The sequence below is a fragment of the Stegostoma tigrinum genome, chromosome 47, assembly GCF_030684315.1.
Source record: "Stegostoma tigrinum isolate sSteTig4 chromosome 47, sSteTig4.hap1, whole genome shotgun sequence".
In the NCBI taxonomy this organism is placed as follows: domain Eukaryota; kingdom Metazoa; phylum Chordata; class Chondrichthyes; order Orectolobiformes; family Stegostomatidae; genus Stegostoma; species Stegostoma tigrinum.
In genome coordinates this window covers 3,312,916-3,331,934 of record NC_081400.1, presented here as the reverse complement: position 1 = coordinate 3,331,934, position 19,019 = coordinate 3,312,916, and the positions used below count along the sequence as shown (strand labels likewise).

General features: G+C 48.8%; 3 protein-coding genes across 8 annotated transcripts in view; 2 read left to right on the top strand and 1 right to left on the bottom strand.

Annotated features, from left to right (window-relative positions):
* The window catches only part of LOC125449832 (hemagglutinin/amebocyte aggregation factor-like), a 42,379-nt gene extending 30,975 nt beyond the window's left edge, over nt 1–11,404 (bottom strand). Inside the window, exons 1-2 of the mRNA XM_048525762.2 lie at nt 11,013–11,404; nt 10,447–10,602 (exon numbers count right to left, since the gene is read on the bottom strand). Coding sequence (XP_048381719.2) covers nt 10,447–10,555 — 109 coding nt within the window. The 5' untranslated portion in view covers nt 10,556–10,602; nt 11,013–11,404. The remainder of the gene's footprint in view (nt 1–10,446; nt 10,603–11,012) is intronic.
* pex11b (peroxisomal biogenesis factor 11 beta) lies at nt 114–10,647 on the top strand. Of its 4 annotated transcripts, none has more exons than XM_048525760.2 (4): nt 114–262; nt 4,708–4,823; nt 6,615–6,816; nt 9,159–10,647. In XM_048525760.2, exons 1-4 carry the CDS (start codon nt 207–209, stop codon nt 9,520–9,522), a joined length of 738 nt encoding a protein of 245 aa, XP_048381717.1. In that variant the 5' UTR covers nt 114–206; the 3' UTR covers nt 9,523–10,647. The 4 variants fall into 4 exon arrangements, with proteins under 4 accessions (XP_048381717.1, XP_048381716.1, XP_059498977.1 ...); XM_048525759.2 differs by having other exon boundaries at nt 4,708–4,907; XM_059642994.1 differs by lacking the exon at nt 114–262 and adding an exon at nt 503–640 and having other exon boundaries at nt 4,708–4,907.
* Nucleotides 11,197–19,019, top strand: part of LOC125449725 (perilipin-3-like) — a 39,300-nt gene continuing 31,477 nt past the window's right edge. For 2 of the 3 annotated variants that reach the window (XM_059642991.1, XM_059642993.1), the window contains exons 1-3: nt 11,197–11,938; nt 13,368–13,418; nt 15,684–15,882. In XM_059642991.1, the coding sequence (XP_059498974.1) occupies nt 13,383–13,418; nt 15,684–15,882 (235 nt within the window). In that variant the 5' untranslated portion in view covers nt 11,197–11,938; nt 13,368–13,382. The remainder of the gene's footprint in view (nt 11,939–13,367; nt 13,419–15,683; nt 15,883–19,019) is intronic. The other variant, XM_059642992.1, reaches the window with a different exon arrangement.

The following is a 19,019-nucleotide window of genomic DNA, read 5'->3' as shown; positions in this document are numbered from 1 at the left end:
TGGCACTTCGGTGAGAAGTCACGTGATACTGGTAAGAGGGCGTGGCCCCTTGACGTCAGGGGGAGAGGTAGCGCCTGATTGGCCGATTCAATGGCACGTGACTGAGAGCCGCCACCACTGGCGGCCATATTTTATACCCCGCGCAGCTGAGGCGGCCCCGAAACAAAACATAAAAGTAGATCTCTATCTATCTTTTTGTGAGCATTATGGATTCTTGGGTACGCTTCACAGCGCAGAGCCAGGGAAGGGAGCGTATCTTCAGGTAAATAGAGGCAGAGCTCCACTCGACTAGATACCGGTTGCAACTAAGGTTTTTCGCCGCCGCCGCCTCTTCATCCTTCACAACCAACTGTGATGGCGGCCGCGGTAGCCACGCCCTTGGCCGCTCCGATTGGTTGGACCCTTCGACCTCCGCGCTGTCTATTGGCACCAGCAACTGTCGTTCAATCCTCCCGCGCACGCCCCGATCCCCTGTCGAGTTTGCGTGAGTGCGCACAGTTACTACAACAACAACTTGCCCATTTGCAGCTCTGTCCACCAGACTTCCACAGAACTAAGACTTGCGGATGCTGTACGGTCTGAGACAGAAACAGAGGTTGCTGGGGAAGCTCAGCAAGCCTGGCAGCACCGTCGAGTTAAGGTTTGGAGTCTCAAGAGTCCAGTTGTGAAGAAGACCATAAGGCAGAGGAGCAAGAGTTGGCCCTTTGCCTCCTTGAGTCTGCTCCACCAATCAGTAGGATTATAGCTGGACACTCCTCATGTCCACATTACTGCCCTTTCCCCTTTGCCCCTGCACCCTGATCGAAGACCTATCTTTCTCAGCCTTGAAACTCTGCTGACTATTGCGCACAATTCTGGTTTCCCTCCTATAGGAAGGATGTTGTGAAACTAGAAAGGGTTCAAAAAAGATTTGCACGGATGTTGCCAGGGTTTGATCTGTAGAGAGAGGCTGAATAGGCACGGCCTATTTTCTCTGGAGCATCAGAGGCTGAGGGGTGCCCTTATAAAGGTTTTTAAAAATCATAAGGGGTGCTGATAGAGTGAACAACCAAGGTCTTTTCCCCAGGGTAGGGGAGTCCAGAATGAGAGGGCATAGGTCACCGGTGAGAGGGGAAAGATGTAAAAGGGATCTAAGGGGAAACTTTTTCATGCAGAGGGTGGTGCATGTATGGAATGAGCTGCCAGTGGAAGTGGTGGAGGCTGGTACGATTACAACATTTCAAAGGCACCTGGATGGGTATGTGAATAGGAAGGGTTTAGAGGGATATGGGCCAAATACTGGCAAATGGAGTGAGACTCATATAAGATATCTGGTCGGCTTGGATGAGTTGGACCAAAGAGTCTGTGTCTGTGCTGTATACCTCTATGCTGTATTGTTCCCTCAAAAACCTGCCCTCATCCCCCTGCTTGTAGCTATATCCGTAGGAAAAGGGAACAGAAGGTACAGATAGGATGGTTAAGAAGGTATTTAGCATGCTTGCCTTTGTTGCTCAGATCTTTGAGTTTAGGAGTTGGGACATTATGTCGAGATTCTACAGGATGTTGGTGAGGCCTTTTCTAGAGTACTGTGTCTAGCTCTGGTCACCCTGTTATGTGAACAGCATTAGTAAGCTGGAGAGGGCCCAGAAAGGATTTACCAAGACGTTGCCAGGAACAGCTGTGTGGGGGGTGTTGTTATAAAGTAGGCTGGATAGGCTTAGGCTTCTTTTTTGACTAGAGCATAGGAGGTTGAGAAGTTACCTTATTTATATAGATTTGTGAACTCATTGGGGGGACAGGTAAGGTGAATGACGACAGGTGTCTTTTCGTTAGGATAGGGGATTTCAGAACTGTGGGCATATTTTTAAGGTGAGAAGAGAAAGAGTTTAAAAAGACAAGGGGGAAAATTTTGACACAATGGTTTATGGTGAATGCAGGCATTGTTACAACATTTAAAAGTCATTTAGATAGGTACATGAATAAGAAATGTTTGGAGGATGTGGGCCAAGCAGAGCCAGGTGGGGTCTAGTTTAGTTTGGTGTAATGATCGGCTTGGGCTGAAGGATCTGTTTCTGTGTTGTATGAGTTTATGACTCTACAAGTAAACCCTGAGGCACTGTTTGCCTATAAGTTGGCTTTCAGTAGCCACTGTGTTTCCCACGGCAATATTTCTGTGATAACGAGGTGTAGAGCTGGAAGAATACACCAGGCCAAGCAGCATCATAGGAGCAGGAAAGCTGACATTTCGGGCCTAGACCCTTCTTCTATCTCTGAAGACGTCTCCTGTGTCGACGTTGCTGGGGAGGCTTAGTGCAAGCTGAAGGAGCAGCATCTGATCTGTTGCTTGAAGATCTTTCAGGACTGCATATCAAGCTTAATCGTTTTAGGGCCTAAGCAGCTCGTTCCAGGACCTTCCCCATCCCCCACAGCCCAGGCGCTGTTTTGACAGGAGTTGATTTCTGCACTGCTGACCTATATTCACCAACTTATTATCTCAGTCATCAGCTTTACTCCTCCTCTGGCTTATTAACAACCTATGGAGAGGCCTAATTTTCTTTCTCTCTGGACTCTGTATCCACTCATTCACCCTCTTCCCAACCCTTCATCAGCCTGAGTATTGTCTTTTCCCAGTTTCTGTCCATCCTTAAGGGTGACTGGACTAGAAGCAATAATTCTGCTTTCCATAGGTGCTGCCAGACCTGCAGAGTTCCTCTGTCAATTTCTGTTCTTATTTCAGGAACAGGAGTCGGCCATTCAGCCCTGAGAGAAAGCTGCATGGCTGGTCCGACATCCCTCACGTCTACTTTCCCCATAACTGTCGACTCCCCTCATTCTCGAGGATGTATCCATCTCTGCCTAAATATTCACAAGGACTGTGCCTCCACACCTCTCTAAGGCAAGGCATTCCATGCACTCAACCCGCTCAGAAATTCCTTCTCATCGCCGTCTTAAATTGCCACCCCTTTATTCTGAAAATGTGCCTGCTGCTCCTAGGCTATCCCATGGGAAATTCTCATTTCCTCAGCAATTTATTCTGTCAAGGAATCATATATGTTTCGATAAGATCACTTCTCTTTTGGCTATACAGGACATTGATTTTAGGCCACTTTTGGAATACTGCATTTAGTTCTGGTCTCTATCCCATAGGAAAGATGTTGCCGGGATTGGAGGTTTTAGGCTATGGAGAGAGGCTGATTAGGCTGGGGTTGTTGTTCTGGAGGCTGAGGGTAAGGGGTTAGAACATCATTATGGGTGTGGATAGGGTGAATAACCATGGCCTTTTTCCCAGGAGTAGGGAAGTCCAAAACTACAGGGGCATAGGTTTAAGGTGAGAGAGGAAAAATTTAAAAGGGACCTAAGGGACAACTTCATGCAGGGGGTGGTGTGTGTATGGAATAAGCTACTAGAGGAAGTGGTGGAGGTTGGTACAATTGCAACATTTAAAAGGCATCTGGGAGGATACATGAATAGGAAAAGTTTAGAGGGATGTGGGCCATATGCCGGCAAATGGGACTAGATTAATTTAGTTGGCATGGACAAATTGGACCGAAGGGTCTGTTTCTGTGCTGTGCAACTCTATAACTCTAAACACCAGTAGGGAGAGACCTAACCTGTTTAACCTTTGCTCAGAAGACAATCCCTCCATACTGGGCTGTACACGTTTGGCTGTACACTTTTTGCTGTACTCATTTGAGTACATGTGACAATAAAGTTAATTCTAATTCCTACTCAACCTTCTGTGAACTGTCTCTGCTTAAATAAGATTTTTCCTTAAATAGAGCACTGATGTGTTTCCCATTTGCACTTTACATTTTATTTTAAACAAACAGGCATTAAATTAATTTGCAGTAAAACCAGGGCACTGTCCCCATTCAACAAACTAGACACTGACTTTGTTTATCACCTCTATGACTGATGTCTTTAGAAGATCTTGCACTTGCATTTGCATTATTTTTCAATGGGTTTTGGGATGAGCCCACACTTGAATAGTAACTGAGGAGTTGATGGTGTAACAGGAAAGCTACTGGGCTTGTAATCCAGATACTTAAGCTAATGCTTGAAGACATGGTTTCCAATCCCACAATGTGAGACTAAAGAAGACCATGAAAGCACTGCCCACCGCTATATAAACCCATCCTGTTCATTATGCCGCTCAGTGGCACAGTGGTTAGCACTGCTGACTTATAGCGCCAGGGACTCCGGTTTGATTCCATCCACAGGCTGTATGTGTGGACATTCTCTCCGGTGTCTGCATGGCTTTCATCCAGGTGCTCCGGTTTCCTCCCACAGGCCAAAGATGTGTAGGGTACGTGGATTGGCCCATAGTGCCCAGGGATGTGCAGGTTAGAGTGGACTGGCCATGCTAAATAGTCCCTTAGTGCCCAGGGATGTACAGGTTAGGGTGGATTGGCTGTGCTAAATTGTCCCAGGGATTTGCAGGCTCGATGGATCAGACGTGGTCAGTACAGGGTTACAGGGATAAGACAGGGGGCATGGGTTAGGTGTGATGCTTTTCGGAGGGTCATTGTGGACTTGATGGGCCTAATGGCCTGCTTCTGTAATGTAGGGATTCGATGATTAGTTCTATGGTCTGTTTACATGTTCAGCTGTCTGGGGACTGGAAGGCCAGGATCTGGAGGGTTCTGGGAGGATGAGTGGGCGCATTGCTGGAGGGTGTTGCAAGGAGCAGAGTGAGAACCTAACCCGCTGTCACTGCCTGTCTTTCAGAGCTGCTCAGTATGCCTCTGCTTTGGTTGCTTATTCATTACAGACGAGTGGAGCAAGCCCAGAGCTGGTTATCTGCATCAAACAATTGGAGGCACATTTGAGTTTGGGACGCAAGTGTGAGTACATCAATGAGAACATAACTCCTTGCAACGTTTGCTGTCACTTTAATCATCTAAGTTCGGGCATGTGTGTCAGCACAGGTGAATGTTCTTCCTATTCTGGTGATCCCAATGGGACTATGATGTGTTGCAGCCATTGCATGAGTTGGACACAGAGTAAAAATCCCTTGAGACTGCCCCCATCAAGCTCTGGTGGCTCAGTGGTTAGCACCCTCACAGCGCCAGGGACCTAGGTTCACCCTTGGGTGACTGTGTGGACTTTGCACATAGCCCCCACAGACCCCCCGACATGTCTGCATGGGTTTCCTTTGGGTGCCCAGTTTGATTTTTGAATGGGGCTTGATTAGGGTGGATTAGCCATGCTAAATTGCCCATAGAAGTCCAGGGATTTGCAGGCTATGAGGGTTAGCCTTGGGAAATGCAGGATTATTGGGATAGGGTGCAGTGGTGGAGCTTCGTGGGGTGCTGTTCAGAGAATCAGCGTGAACTTAATGGGCCAAATGGCCTGCTTCCCCATTGTATTGTATTGTATGAAATTCTCAGCACAAGTTTTGGTACAGAGTAAAGCTCCTTCAGTTCTTGAAGTTAATGTAAGTTTGCTGTACTCTTTAAAAGAAAAAGTAAAGCCTTCTCGACACTGTCCACTCAAACACTCCAAGGACAGGCACAACACAGGGTTAGGTACAGACTAATACTCTCTCTATAATGCTCCATCAAACACTCCAGAGCAGAAAAAACATGGGGTCAGATACAAAATACAGAACAGTTGAAACTGTTTTGTCTCTGAGTCAGAAGATGGTTGTTTTGAGTGCCCATTTCAGAGTCTTGAGCTCACAGTTCAGTCCAACATTGCCAGTGCCAGGACTGAGGGAGTGCCGCACCATTGGAGGGTCAGTACTGAGGGACGCCACACTGTTGGAGGATCAACGCAGAGGGAGAAAACACTGTCAGAATCCATGCTGAGGGAGTGGCACACTGTCAGAGGATCCATGCTGAGGGAGCAAGCACTGTGGGAGGGTCAGTGCTGAGGGAGCGGGCACTGTCAGAGGGTTAGCATTGAGGCATTGTCGGAGATGTAGTTTGTCAGATGAGATGGTAAACTAAGGCCTCAGCTGTCCTCTGAGGTAGATGTTGAAGAACCTGTGGCATAATTGGAAGAAGTGCAGAGGGTGGACTTTCTCCCCAGTCCCCCTGGAGACCAGTATCTGTCAATTGAAATCCTTAAGAAAGGATGACATGGGTCATAGAGACAGAGAAGATAGGAGGAGGAGGAGGCCATTCGGGCCTTCGAGCCTGCTCTGCCATTCTTCACGCTTGTGACTGATCTTCCAACTCGATAGCCACATCCTGCTTTCTCCCCAAAACCTTTGATCCCTTTCGCTCCAAGTGCTGTATCTAGTCGCCTCTAGAATGCATTCACAGTTTTGGCATCAACTACTTCCTTTAGTAATAAATTCCACTGGCTCACCACTCTTTGGGTGAAGAAATGTCTCCTGATCTCCATCCTAAATGGCCTACCTCGAATCTTCATACTGTGACCTCCTGGGTCACTTTCATGTTGCTGGTTGTGGGATCTTATAGTGCATAAATTTGCTGCTGCAATCCCACATGGACTACTACTTCTCTTTTTCTTTTGGCGGGGAGGGGGGGGGGGAACGCGTGAATGTGTGGTTGGGGAAAGCGAAAGAGAAGTTCGTCACGTGTGTGTGGAAGCGGTTGGGACGGTGGTGGGCACTTCGCAAATGTGACAGCAGCACACACTGATCTTTTCTCCCCTCCGCTTGCCAGTGTTCCGGTTGGGGAACTCGGCTGAAGCGCTGGAGGCCGCCAAGCGTGCCATTCACCTGTCGGACCTGGTGCTGCGGTTCTGCATCACAGTCAGCCACCTGAACCGGGCCATGTACCTGGGCTGCGACAACCTGCTGTGGGCTGGCAAGGTGGGACTGGCCACCACACTGGACCAGGACAAGTGGAGCCAGCGCTCGTTCAGGTAGGCCCCAGGCCTCCCTCGCCCAGGAAGGCCCCCTTCGCCCTCACCTCTGTCTCACCGCGTCTGTCAGCACCTCAACCCCACCTCCGAACTGCCTCTTGTCAGAACATTGATCCATTTGCATTTTCTCCTCATCATACGTGAATTTGCTGCCCATTTACTAGCAAGGTGCCTGACCCAAATTTTGTTTCTTTCCTTTATTGACAAGTCCTGATAGACCATGCCATCCTTCCCGGTCGATAGGGGAATTTCTGTGACGGTGCTGTCTGCATTTTTGTGCACATGGGCACGGAGAACTAGGATGTGGGGTTTTCCAATCCATTCCTTGCTTGGGACTCAGTTAGCTGGCTTGCGATGCTAAGTAACACCAGCAGTACAGACTCAATGCCCTCGCTGCTTCTTTGTCCTGACCTGACCCTCGGGATATATTCACCACGAGTTGTGCCTCTCTCTGATGAGGGAAGAGCTTCGCTAGGCAATTCAATTCCTCTGGCAGTTCATTCCACACCTGAATCACCAACTGGGTGAAAAATCTACCCCCATGGCCCTTTTAAATCTTTCTGCTCTCACCTTAAACCTTGCCCTTTAGTTTTGAACTCCCTTACCCTATAGAAAAGGCCTTTACTATTCACTTTATCTGTGCCCCTCATGATTTTATAAATCTCTGTAAGGTCACCCCTCGACCTCAAAAAAAGTCCCCGCCTATCCAGCCTATTTTTATAATTCAAACCCTCAATTCCCAGCAACATCCTCGTAAATCTTTTATGAACCCTCTCCGATTTAATTATATCCTACCTGTAATAGAACTAGAACTGAACACAATAATCCAGAAGAGGCCTCACCAAAGTCCTGTACATCTTCAACATGGTGTCCCAATTCCTAGATTCAGACACAGAAACATAGACGATAGGGAGCAGACGGAGGCCATTCTGCCCTTCGTGCCTGCTGTGCCATTCATCGCAACCATGGATGATCATCCAACTCATTAGGCTAATCCTGCTTTCTGCCCGTAACCTTTGATCCCATTCACCCCAAGTGCCTCTTGAATATATTTAATGTTTTGGCATCAACTACTTCCTGTGGTAATGACTTCCACAGGCTCAGCACACTTTGGGTGAAGAAATGTCTTCTCACCTCCATCCTAAATGGTCCACCCCAAATACTCAGATTGTGACCCCCTGGTTCTGGACACACCCACCATCGGGAACATCCTCCCTGCATCTACACTGTCCACTCTTGTTAGAATTGTATAAGTCCGTTCTTCTCCCCCCTCCCCCCCCCCCCTCCCCCGGTCATTCATCTGAGCTCCAGAGAAAAAATCCTTATCTGGTCAATCTCTCCTCCTACATCAGTTCAGTCATACCTGGAATCACCCTGGTAAACCTTTGCTGCACTAGAGAGAGAGAGAGAGAGGGAGAGAGAGCAAAAGCATCCTTCCTGGGAAAAGGAGACTAAAACTGCGTACAGTATTCTTGATGTGGCCTCACCAAGGCCCTGTACAACTGCAACAACACATCCCTGCTCCTGTACTCAAAACCTCTCGCAATGAAGGCCAACATACCATTTGCCTTCTTTACCACCTACTGCACTTGCATGCTTACCTTCAGCGCCTGGTTCACAAGGACACCTAGGTCCCATTGTACACACCCCTGTCCAAAGGTCTGAGCAATGAAGGCAAGCGTGCTAAATGCATTCTTAACCATCCTGTCTACCTTTGATGTAAATTCCAAAAAATTACATACCTGAACCCCTAGATCTCTCTGCTTTACAACTCTACCCAGGGGCCCTACCATTAGTTGTATAAGCCCTGCCCTTGTTAATTTTACTAAACTGCAACGGCTCACATTTATCCAAATTAAACTCCATCTGCCACTCCTCAGTCCATTGACCCAACTGAGTAAGATCTCTTTGTAATCTTAGATAACCTTTCTCATTGTCCACTACACCACCAATTTTGTTATGATCTGCAAACTTACGAACCATGCCTCCTGTATTCTCGTTCAAGCCATGAATAAATGAAAAACAAAAGTGAACCCAGTACCAATCCCTGCAGGACACCACTGGCCACAGGCCTCCATCCGAAAAACAACCCTCCGCTACCACCCTCTCTGTCCTACCATCAAGCCAGTTTTGTATGGAATTGGCAAGTTCTCCCTGAATCCCATTTGATCTAACTTTACTGAACAGTGTACCATTGCAGAACTTTCTTTGGACTGCATCTGATGTCCGGTCTGACTTCCATTGGATAAGGGGGTGAGAACTGTTAGCAGTATTCCAGGATTCTGAGCTGATTCTGACCTCCCACTCCCCTCTCCCTTCTCTGTCTGTCCTTTCCTCCCCAGGTACTACCTCTTTGCACTCATCATGAACCTGAGCCGTGATGCTTACGAGATCAGCATGCTAGCGCAGCGAGAGGCCCGGGTCCAGAGCAAAGTGGGCAGCGAGGCCAATGGCAGGCCCTCCTGTGCCAGCACCACCCTGCTGGCAGGCAGGGTGCGGGCGCACCTGGGACTGCTCTGCCACGTGCTGAGGGCCAACCCCCCGCTGCTCCTGGACGTGCTGAAGAACTGCTGTGATCTCTTCATCCCCCTGGACCGGCTGGGCCTGCTCAAGACCAGCCCGGGGGTCGTGGCGTTCTGCGGGCTCTCCTCGTCCATTCTCTCGATCCTCACCATTTCCCAGCCTTGGCTTAAACTGAAGCCCTAACAGGGCTCAGGGATCCAGACCCACACCTGACTGAGGGGACAGCACAGACAATAAAAGACTGAATTTACTTTCATTCGTATCGTTGGCAACAAAAGCTGAGACAACCCTGCTGCGTTGGCCTGTTGAGGCAGGGATGAGATAGATGCATGGAGCTGCTAGTAAACAAACCTTATTTATGTAGCTGACAGCAAACAGAATCTGCTGACTCATCGAGAAATGACCCAGCAGAACCTGCTGACTCAACATAGCAAGGAATACAATCTGCTGACTCGGCCAAAAGACAAACCAAATCTGCTGACTCAACAAGAAATGACACCGACAGACTCAGCAAAACCGACTGGAATCTGCTGACTCGACAAAAATGTAATCTGCTGACTAAGCAAGAAATAACAAACGGAGTCCACTGGCTCAATAAACCGATCGGCAGAATCTGCTGACTCAACGGGAAATGACTAGCGGATTCTGCTGACTCAGTGAAAACACGACTGCCGTTACCTGCTGTTTGAACAAAAGGGCCAACGGAATGTGTGTGTCGCGCCCCGGCAGGATTGCAGGAAATCTCAGCCTAGGCACAACTGCTACGGGAGAGCCCATGACTCCTATGCCTCGTGACTGATCAGGAACACATGATGCCACCTCCCCCCCCCCCCCCCCACCCATCACCAAAAGCCTTCCCCCTAAAAATAACTCACGAGGACACAGCCATCAGGTTGGAAAGGCTCAGCTAGCAGCTTTGTCACTGGCACCCTGTCACATGGCAGCTGAACTTGGGATGTGTGGGGCCCTGCCGATCACTTTTTGCTCCGGCCCATTGAACTGAAAGGCATTGACCATTCCCAACCACCCCTCCCCACCCATTATCTCTGCGTCCAGCGGATGTTAATACCCTTCACAAACTTTGCACACCGCCTCCCCTCCCCTTACCTGCTACATTCCTGCACTCAGGCACAGGTGTTGATAAATGGCCACTGGGCAACGAAGCACCTTTTGGACCTTGATGATCTCTTGTCCTGTCCAAACGTTGGTTCCACATGTGCTCGATTCAGATCCCAATTCTGTACTCATTTCGGTTTCTGCTTCCTGGGATGACATTAAAGAAAGCTGAATAAAAGGAATGTTGCAGCACCTGTGTTCTAGAGAATGTTCTGAACTGCTTTTGCAGCACAGGAATATTTTTTATTATAATGAAGGAAATGCGGCAACCAATTTACCCACAACAGGCTCCCAGAAAACAGCAATGACGTAGTGACCCTTATGTCCGATTCTTATTGGTGTGATGGTAATGAGGTTAAAAAAAAACCTGGCTAAAATATGTACCCGGTCCACCTCTGTATTGTCAGAGGTTTAGCACTAATGATGTGCCATGCTGACCCTCCAACAGCGTGGCACACCATCAGTTGTGAGACTCTGATAGGAGACACTTGTTCAGTTCTCCACCCGACCCTGACAGTGCGACACTCCCAAGAGCAGGGCACCCCTTTAGCACTGACCTTTCGATAGCGCCCACTCCCTCAGCCCTGATCTTCTGACAGTGCCCGCTCCGTCAGTGTTCACACTCTGACAGTGCCCACACTCAGCGCTGACCCTTCGATAATGCAGCGTTCACTCAGCATTGACCCTCTGATGCTGCCCGCTCACTCAGCGCTGACCCTCTGACAGTGCCTGCTCTTTCAGCGCAGGCCCTCCTATGGTGCAGCTCTCCCTGAGCGCTGGCCCTCCGACAGTGGAGGGTTCATTCAGCGCTGACCCTCCGACAGTGTCCATTCCCTCGACGCTGACCGTCCAACAGTGTGGCTGTCCATCACCACAAGAACTGCCTGGCCTGACCTAGGTTAGGTCAGAGACTGTGGAGTGGGATTTGAATCTACAACCTCCTGACTCAGTAGGGAATCTGCTACTGAGTGACCCACAGCTGCCGCTTATATAAGGACGATCATGTGCTGCTCAACTGTAATATCCCAATTCAGCACAACAAAACCCTTATTGTTTTCCTTCTGAAAGCAGGATGATTTTGGTTCTGCAGCTAATTGTACACAGCCTTCCTCATCTTAAACCTTGAAAGCATTGTACAGTCTGCCAATGGGAGATCGAATACAAGCGAAAAGTTTGCGTTTGGGTTAATGGGGAGTGCAGTAACTTGTGACTGTGAGTGACAAACCAAACTGGTGGCATAGGGTTTATTTGTTTTGTCTCTGGTGGACTGCATTGGGTTACCTAACTCAGACAGTGTTCCGCCAATCCTTGAGCTGCATTTGATTTGACAGGCAAGAGCCCTTGCCCAGCTGTCCACCCTTGACAAACTGATGCTTGCTTCAGTGTTAGTTAGTTCTCAGCGATTATCCGATCAGCCTCGCTCAGCCATCAGAGCTTTCCGAGTGTCTAGGTCACTTTGGGATCGGCTGTGTGGACGCCATCGGTAAGTTTGTATATCGCTTTCCCCCCAGCTGTTTCTCACGTCTTCGAATTCTAACACTTCTCCGGCACCGTCTGTCTCAGGGGTTTCAACTTAACACTGGATGGACTCCTGAGGAGGAGGAGGAAGGCTGAGGGAGGAAACAGCAGGGGAGGTGTGGGGTGAATGGGGATTCATTGGATCCTCGCAGCTTGATGGGCTGAGTGGCCTGCACTGGCTTGGCATTCATTACAGGCCCACATCCCAGCCCCAACTGCTGCTGCAGCACTCCGTGTTCGCGTTATCATTGGCTCGTGTGTTCTTATTCTCTCCTGGCTGGTCGTGTCTCCTTGCTCCTTCTGCAACCCGGAGGTCATTCAGAATTCTGCTGCCCACATCTTCACTAGTTCCAGACCGTGCTTCCCTACTAACCCCCTCCCCCACCCGATCGTTGAACATCACTGGCTTCCAGTCAGCCAGTTTCATGATTTGAAATTTTTCATACACCTACATTCTACCAGCTCCTCCCTATCTCTGTCACCCCCTTCAGTATCTCTGTCACCTCCTCCAGCCCCCTATACCTGCTCCCTATCTGTGTCACCTCCTCCAACCACTGTACCCCCCGGTCACCTCCTCCAACCCCTACAGTCCCTTCCTATCTTAGTCAGCTCCTCCAGCACCTCAATCCCTTCCTTATCTCTGTCACTTCCTCTGGCCCTTACACCTATCTCCAACTCTACTCAAGCCCTTGCACCCCTTCCCTTGTGTAATCTTTTGCAACCCCTCTATCCCTCCCTACCTCTCTCACCTCCTCCAGCCCCTACCCCTCCTATCTCTGTCACCTCCTCCAGCCCCCACACCCCTTCACTATCTCTGTCACCTCCTCCAGCCCCTACACCCCCTCCCTATCTCTGTCACCTCCTCCAGCCCCTACACCCTATCTCTCTTCTCCTCCAGCTCCTACATTCCTCCCTACCTCTAACCTGCACCCTTTCCTTTCTCTAAACTGCCCAGCCCCTACCTACTCTGTATCTCTGTCACCTCCTCCACATGAGCAAGAATTCCTCCTGTCCGAGAGGCCTGAATCTGCCTAATTGTTCCGCAAAAGGCATTAAGTACATTCAAGTCAGGGATAGGTAGATTCTTAATCAGGTAGGGAATAGAGTGTTTGGGGAGAAAAGGCAGGAAAGTGGGATTTGAGGATGATCTCATTCATTGGTGGAGCAGACTTGATGGGCTGAACAGCCTGCGCCTACATCGTGGGGTCTGCCGTCTGAAGCGGGCAAGTTCCGTCGCAACAACTCAGCGAGCAGCTCGTGCCTTCTCCCTGAGGGGCAAGCGAGGATTTGGAGTGGTGGAAGGCAGCCGTGCACGGTTCCCTGTGATGTGGAAGACAAGTTTGTTTAACAATGCAGCCACTGGGTTTGTCTCTAATGGCGTCTTCTGCTTACAGCCCTGCGTTTCTGCGATGCCCATGAGTAGACTGTCCAACAGAGCTGCTCAGGTACGTCTGTAACCTTCCACCTCACCATGACCTCCCCGAATGGGTTCAAGGCCCACGCTCTCTAAACACATCAGGAGTAGAATGAATGCATTAAGTGTTGAGTGCCAGGAGGAGAAGCTGATTAAATAATACCTGAGGAAGGAAGCAGTTGAAGAATAAATTGATTGGGCGATGTGGGAGGAGGGTGATGTAGAGCCAAAACACGAGACTCAGTTATGGTGAGATGTAAGGAAGAGGCCCTTTGGCCCATCGTGTCTGCTAGTCCATCCCGACTAATTCCGTTTTTAGCACTTGCTCCATACTCTTGTACTCTATGGTGTTTCAAGTAGTCACCTTATTACTTCTTAAATGTTCCAGTTCATGGCATCCTTTCTGGCAATGAGTTCCAGTTACCTACCATCCTCCCCTGCCCTCTGAATGATTTTTTTTCTTCAAATCTCCTCTATACCTCCCTCTGCGTACGTTGAAATGGGGGCCCCTGGTTATTGTCTTCTGAACTTTGGGGTGAATTTTTTTTTCCCCCTATCTACACTGTGCCCCTCAAAACTTTGCACACACCTCAATCATATCCTTCCATGGTAAATGGTGATGTCTGAACTTAAAAAAAACTGGAAGAAAAATCTAATCTGTAGCGCCCTGTTGTGGCACAGTGGTATTGCCGCCTACTCCTGAGCTGAGAGGCTCAGGTCCAGGTCCCACCTGATCCAGAGGTGTATAATAACATCTCTGAACGGGTTGATTAGCAAAATAGGTTTAAAAAAAACTAATCTGTAGGGCCCTACTGTGGCTCAGTGTTACCTCTGGGCCAGGAGGCCTGAATTCAAGTCTCACTTGCTCCAGGGGTGTGCAATAACATCACTGAACAGGTTGTTTTGAAAATATGAAAAGCAAATGTAATGGCCACCATGTAAGCACTGTTGAATATCATTAGAAACCCCATCTGGCTCAGGAATGTCTTTTAGGTAAGGAAATCTGTCATCCTTACCTGGTCTGGCCCACACGTGACTCCAGACCCACAGAAAAGTGGGTAACCTCGAACTGCCCTCTAGACAATTAGGGATGGCCAATAAATGTTGGCCCAATCAGCTTCGTCCACATCCCACGAATCAATAAAAAATTTGACTTCGTGTGGCATCGAGGGGACCAAGCAAAGCAGGAGCCTATAGGAATACCTGACAAGAGAGAGGATGGTTGTGGTTGTTGGAGGACAGCCATCTCAGGTCCAGGACATCTCTGCTGGAGTTCCTCAGGTTGGTGTCCTAGGCCCAACCATCTTCAGCTGCTTCATCAATGGCCTTCTTTCCATCATAAGGTCTTGATGCATTCAGTGATGTCACCATCACTGAACTCCCCGACTATCAACATCCTGGGGGTTACCGCTAACCAGAAACTGAACCAAACCTGCCACGTAAACATGATGCAGTAGAATTAGATTCATTTATGAGGTCAGTAAGCCTGCACATGAAGGAATGCAATAAAAATAGACACCCTGTCCTGAAGATCAACCTTTGTCAACTCTAAGAAAAAGTAAATGATTCTCTACACTGTCCCGCCAGCAAACACTCCCAGGGATCAGGACAGCACGGGGTTAAATGCAGAGTAAAGCTCTCTCTACACTGTCCCCCCCATCAAACATTCCCAGGACAGGGACGACACAGGGTTAGATACAGAGTAAAGCTCTCTCTATGCTGTTCCCTCCCAATCAAATAGTCCCAGGACCAGGGCAGCACAGGATTAGGTGCAGAGTAAAGTTTCCTCTACCCTATCGTCCACCACACCCCACTTCAAACACTTTCAGGACAGGGACAACACCAGATTAGATACAGAGTAAAGCATCCTCTACACTGCTTCCCCTATCAGACACTGCCAGGACAGGGACAGCATGTGGTTACATGTAGAGTAAAGCTACCTCTACACTGCTCCCACTCTGCCCCCGCCAAACACTCCCAGGACAGACAGCACAGGGCTAGATACAGAGTAAAGCTCTCTTCACACCACCTCCTCCACTTTTGTTGACACTGACGGCTAGAAAAGAGCCACGCACAGAACAAGTTCCTGCTCATCTTTATATAGGAGGCATGAAGGGTTTTAGAGGATGGTGAGTGCAGCTACAGTGCCACCTTTGGTAAAAGGGTGTAATTACAGCATGACATGTTTACATAGGAAATCTCTATTGACAGTCAGCTTGCAGAGGGAAGGTTGGATTCCTCATATCCGCGTGTTACTGATTGATGTTTGGTTTTCCCTTGCTCCTCATCCTTTCAGCCTAACATCATCTGGAGGGTTGGGATGCTTCCTCTGATGAGTTCGACCTCCCAGGTTCTGCTGATGACCTACTCTGATGTCAAGAGGACCAACTGGCTGACCTCTACACTCTGCAATGCATTGGAGACTGGTGCGAGGATGGCAACAGGACTGGCAGTGAGGAGAGCCAAGCCGATCCTCGACATTTTTGAGCCCCAATGTGAGTGCCAGTGCATGGCGTGGTTTGAATAGCGTCCTCAAATATTGCCAATCCCTCAGCATCTCTGCCTCAAGGGGATGGAGCTAACGTGAGTGGGCCCGTGCTGAGGGAGTGGGCACTGTCAGAGCATCAGCACTGAGACAGAGGGCACAGTTGGAGGGTCTGCACTGGGGGAGTGGGCACTGTTGGAGGGTCAGTGCAGAGGGAATGGGCACTGTTGGAGGGTCAGTATCCTGTTGTTAGCCTCTGTGCAACATTCTTTTAATCCTGACGCTCAAACAGTGTGGTGTTCCCTCAGCACGGACCCTCTGATGGTGTGGCACTCCGTACTGCACAGATAGAGGGCCTGGTTTTGTTGCTTTAATCTCCACATTGGAAATTGAACTCATTTTATCCTGCCTGAGAGGGAGAGTGCTAACACTGAAACACAGCTGACATCTTGAATATTTGCGTCCTCCTGTGCCCGTCACCCTCCTTTCGTAACTGTATAAATTTCTCAAGTCTGTGTCACATTCTGTGTCAGGCAACAGTTAATAGCATTAACCCAGCTTCAATTCACAAAGGCAGTAAACAAACTGAGTTTTTAAACTGTGCTGAAATACAATCACCTCCATTGAGACAAGCAATCACATGTAATGACGGGCTGTGACTGGAAGCTTTTCACTACCTCAAGTGTCTTAAAACAGCTCATTAATCCGTCTCACTCTTTCACACACGATTACAGAACAGTACGTTCGAGTCATCTCGAAGTGCATCCAGTAATATAGGATTTGGATGAAAGAAGGATTTCAGACAGCAGTGTTGTTTGCAGAACAAAACATTGAGCACCCTGTGTGCCTCATGGAAACTTGGTCCTTAAAGCCTGCTTCGCCATTTAATATGTACATTTCATCAAATTACTCTTGCATGTGTCTGAATTAATCCTTCATTGTTCTTTAATTCCCTTACTGATTAAGTCTTGAGTCTCAGCCTTGTACCGTTAATGACCCAGTCTCGACAGCCCTCTGTGGTAAAGAATTCAATAGATTCACTCCCCCCGAGATAAGAAATTCCTCTCCATCTCTGTCTTCAATGGGCCTCCCCTTAGTCTGAGATTATTGCCCCTCTGGTCCTAGACTTTCTCACAAATGACTCGATGACTATGAAATGGAAATAACCTTGCCACATCTCCTCTGGCAAGTCATCTAAGAATCTTGTACATTTCAATCAGGTTGACTCTCATTCTTCTAAACTCCAATGAGTACAGGCCCGTCATATTCTACCTTTCCTCATCAAACAGTCCTTCCATTTCCAGGGTCAGCTGAACAAAGCCTCTCTGGACTGCCCTCCAGTCTATCTTTCCTTAGATAAGGGGCCTTAAAACCTTCACAGTATTCCAGCTTCGTCTGACTAATGCCTTGTGTAATTCTAGCTTAAACCTCCCCATTTTTGTTCTCCACTCCCTTCAAAGTTAGAAGAGGCAACAGTCCATTTATCTTCCCTATTACCTGCTGGACTAGGATGTGATTTATGGACAAGGACTCCCAAATACCTCACTTCTGTGGCTTTTGGCAGTCTTTCTCCATTTAATGAATGGCTCCTCTGTTCTTCCTGCCAAAGACCATCACCACTCATTTTTCCACATTATATAGGCAGTAGTGTCTCAGTGGTTAGCACTGTTACCTCACAGCACCAGGGGCCTGGGTTTGATTCCACCCTCAATAGACTGGCCGTGTGGAGTTTCCATGTTCTCCCCGTGTCTGCGTGGGTTTCCTCTGGTTTCCTCCTAAGTCCAAAGGTGTGCAGGCTAGGGTGGATTGGCCGTGCTAAATTGCCCACAGTGTTCAGCGATGTGTAGATCAGCTGGGTTCCGGGGAGATGGGTCTGGGTGGGATGTTGTGAGAGTTGGTGTGGACTTGTGGGGCCTAAAGGCCTGTTTCCACACTGTAGGGATTCTGAGTCTAAGCTCCAATGGTCTAAGTTTAAGGTGAGAGGAGAAAGATTTAAAATGGGACCTGAGGGGCAACTTCTTCACACAGAGGATGGTTCGTTTGTGTAATGAATTGCGAGAGGAAGTGGCAGATACAGGTGCAGTTCCAACGTTTAAAAGACATTTGAATAAATACATGAATAGGAAAGGTTCAGAAGGATAGAAGCCAAATGCAGGCAAATGGGACAATTTAGTTTGAGATATGGACGAGATGGACCGAAGGGTCTGTTTCCATGCTGAGTGTCGCTATGTACCTATGACTGGATTGCTGAGCTCAGCTCTGGTCCTCTCTGGCAAGTAAGAGAGACAGAGATGGGGAGTGTGCATCAAAGATATGCTGTTGATCAGGAAGAACACTCAGCACCAAACCCAGCCAAAGGAGGCATCTGTCTTGCATTGAAGATAGACGCTGTCTCCTCTCTTTGTTTGGGCTTAAGAGCAGAGAAAATTTATCCCAACCATAAAGCTGCCAGAGGCAGCAGAACCACTAAGTGGGTGGAACATCTAGGTCACTGGACTTGACAGTCCGACAGAAGGAGGCCATTCAGCCCCTCCAGTCTGTTCAATGGGGGGCCTGTATCTTAACACGGTGTAAAACACCGAGACATCCATGCCTGAACCCAACCAGATCATGTATTTCTCTCCACTTTGTGATGCCCAGTTGACACCCCACCACTTCCCAATTAATTTTTGAGCCCCACTCCCTTGTAATAGATTCAAGGTCTGCTGTTGGGTGAAGAGCAAAATTTTGAGTTGCGGGGGTGGGGGGCAAGGTAACCCCACGGTCTCCCCATGGTCCTGGGGAGTCAACATTTCTCCCTCGGGCCAGAGCTCGAAAAAGGAGCGCAGACGATCTGTGTGTGGGATCTTGCTGTGCGTGTGGTTTGGCTGCTGAGTTTGCCCGGGTGTCTCGAAACCTTCGACGGGATGGCCCCCTTAATCCACTCCAGAAACCTCTCCTGAGCTTCGGGGCAAAAGTGGGCCATTCAGCCCCTTCGAGCCTCCTTCGCCATTCACTACAGTCACAGCTGATCATACAAATGCGCCCCCTGTTCCCCGCTTTCTCCCCTTTAGAATTATATCCAAACCCTTCTTGAAAACATTCAATGTTTCAGCCCCAGCTGCTTTCCGTTGCAGAGAATTCCACAGGCTCCCCACTCTCTGGGGT

Bases quoted from the DNA above. Each gene is read 5' to 3' on its own strand.
- pex11b (XM_059642994.1), top strand. From the start codon at position 567: ATGCTGTACGGTCTGAGACAGAAACAGAGGTTGCTGGGGAAGCTCAGC. The intron at 641-4,707 runs GTTTGGAGTCTC...CCTGTCTTTCAG, and splicing joins GGCAGCACCGTCGAGTTAAG to AGCTGCTCAGTATGCCTCTG. The intron at 4,908-6,614 runs GTGAATGTTCTT...TCCGCTTGCCAG, and splicing joins GGGCATGTGTGTCAGCACAG to TGTTCCGGTTGGGGAACTCG.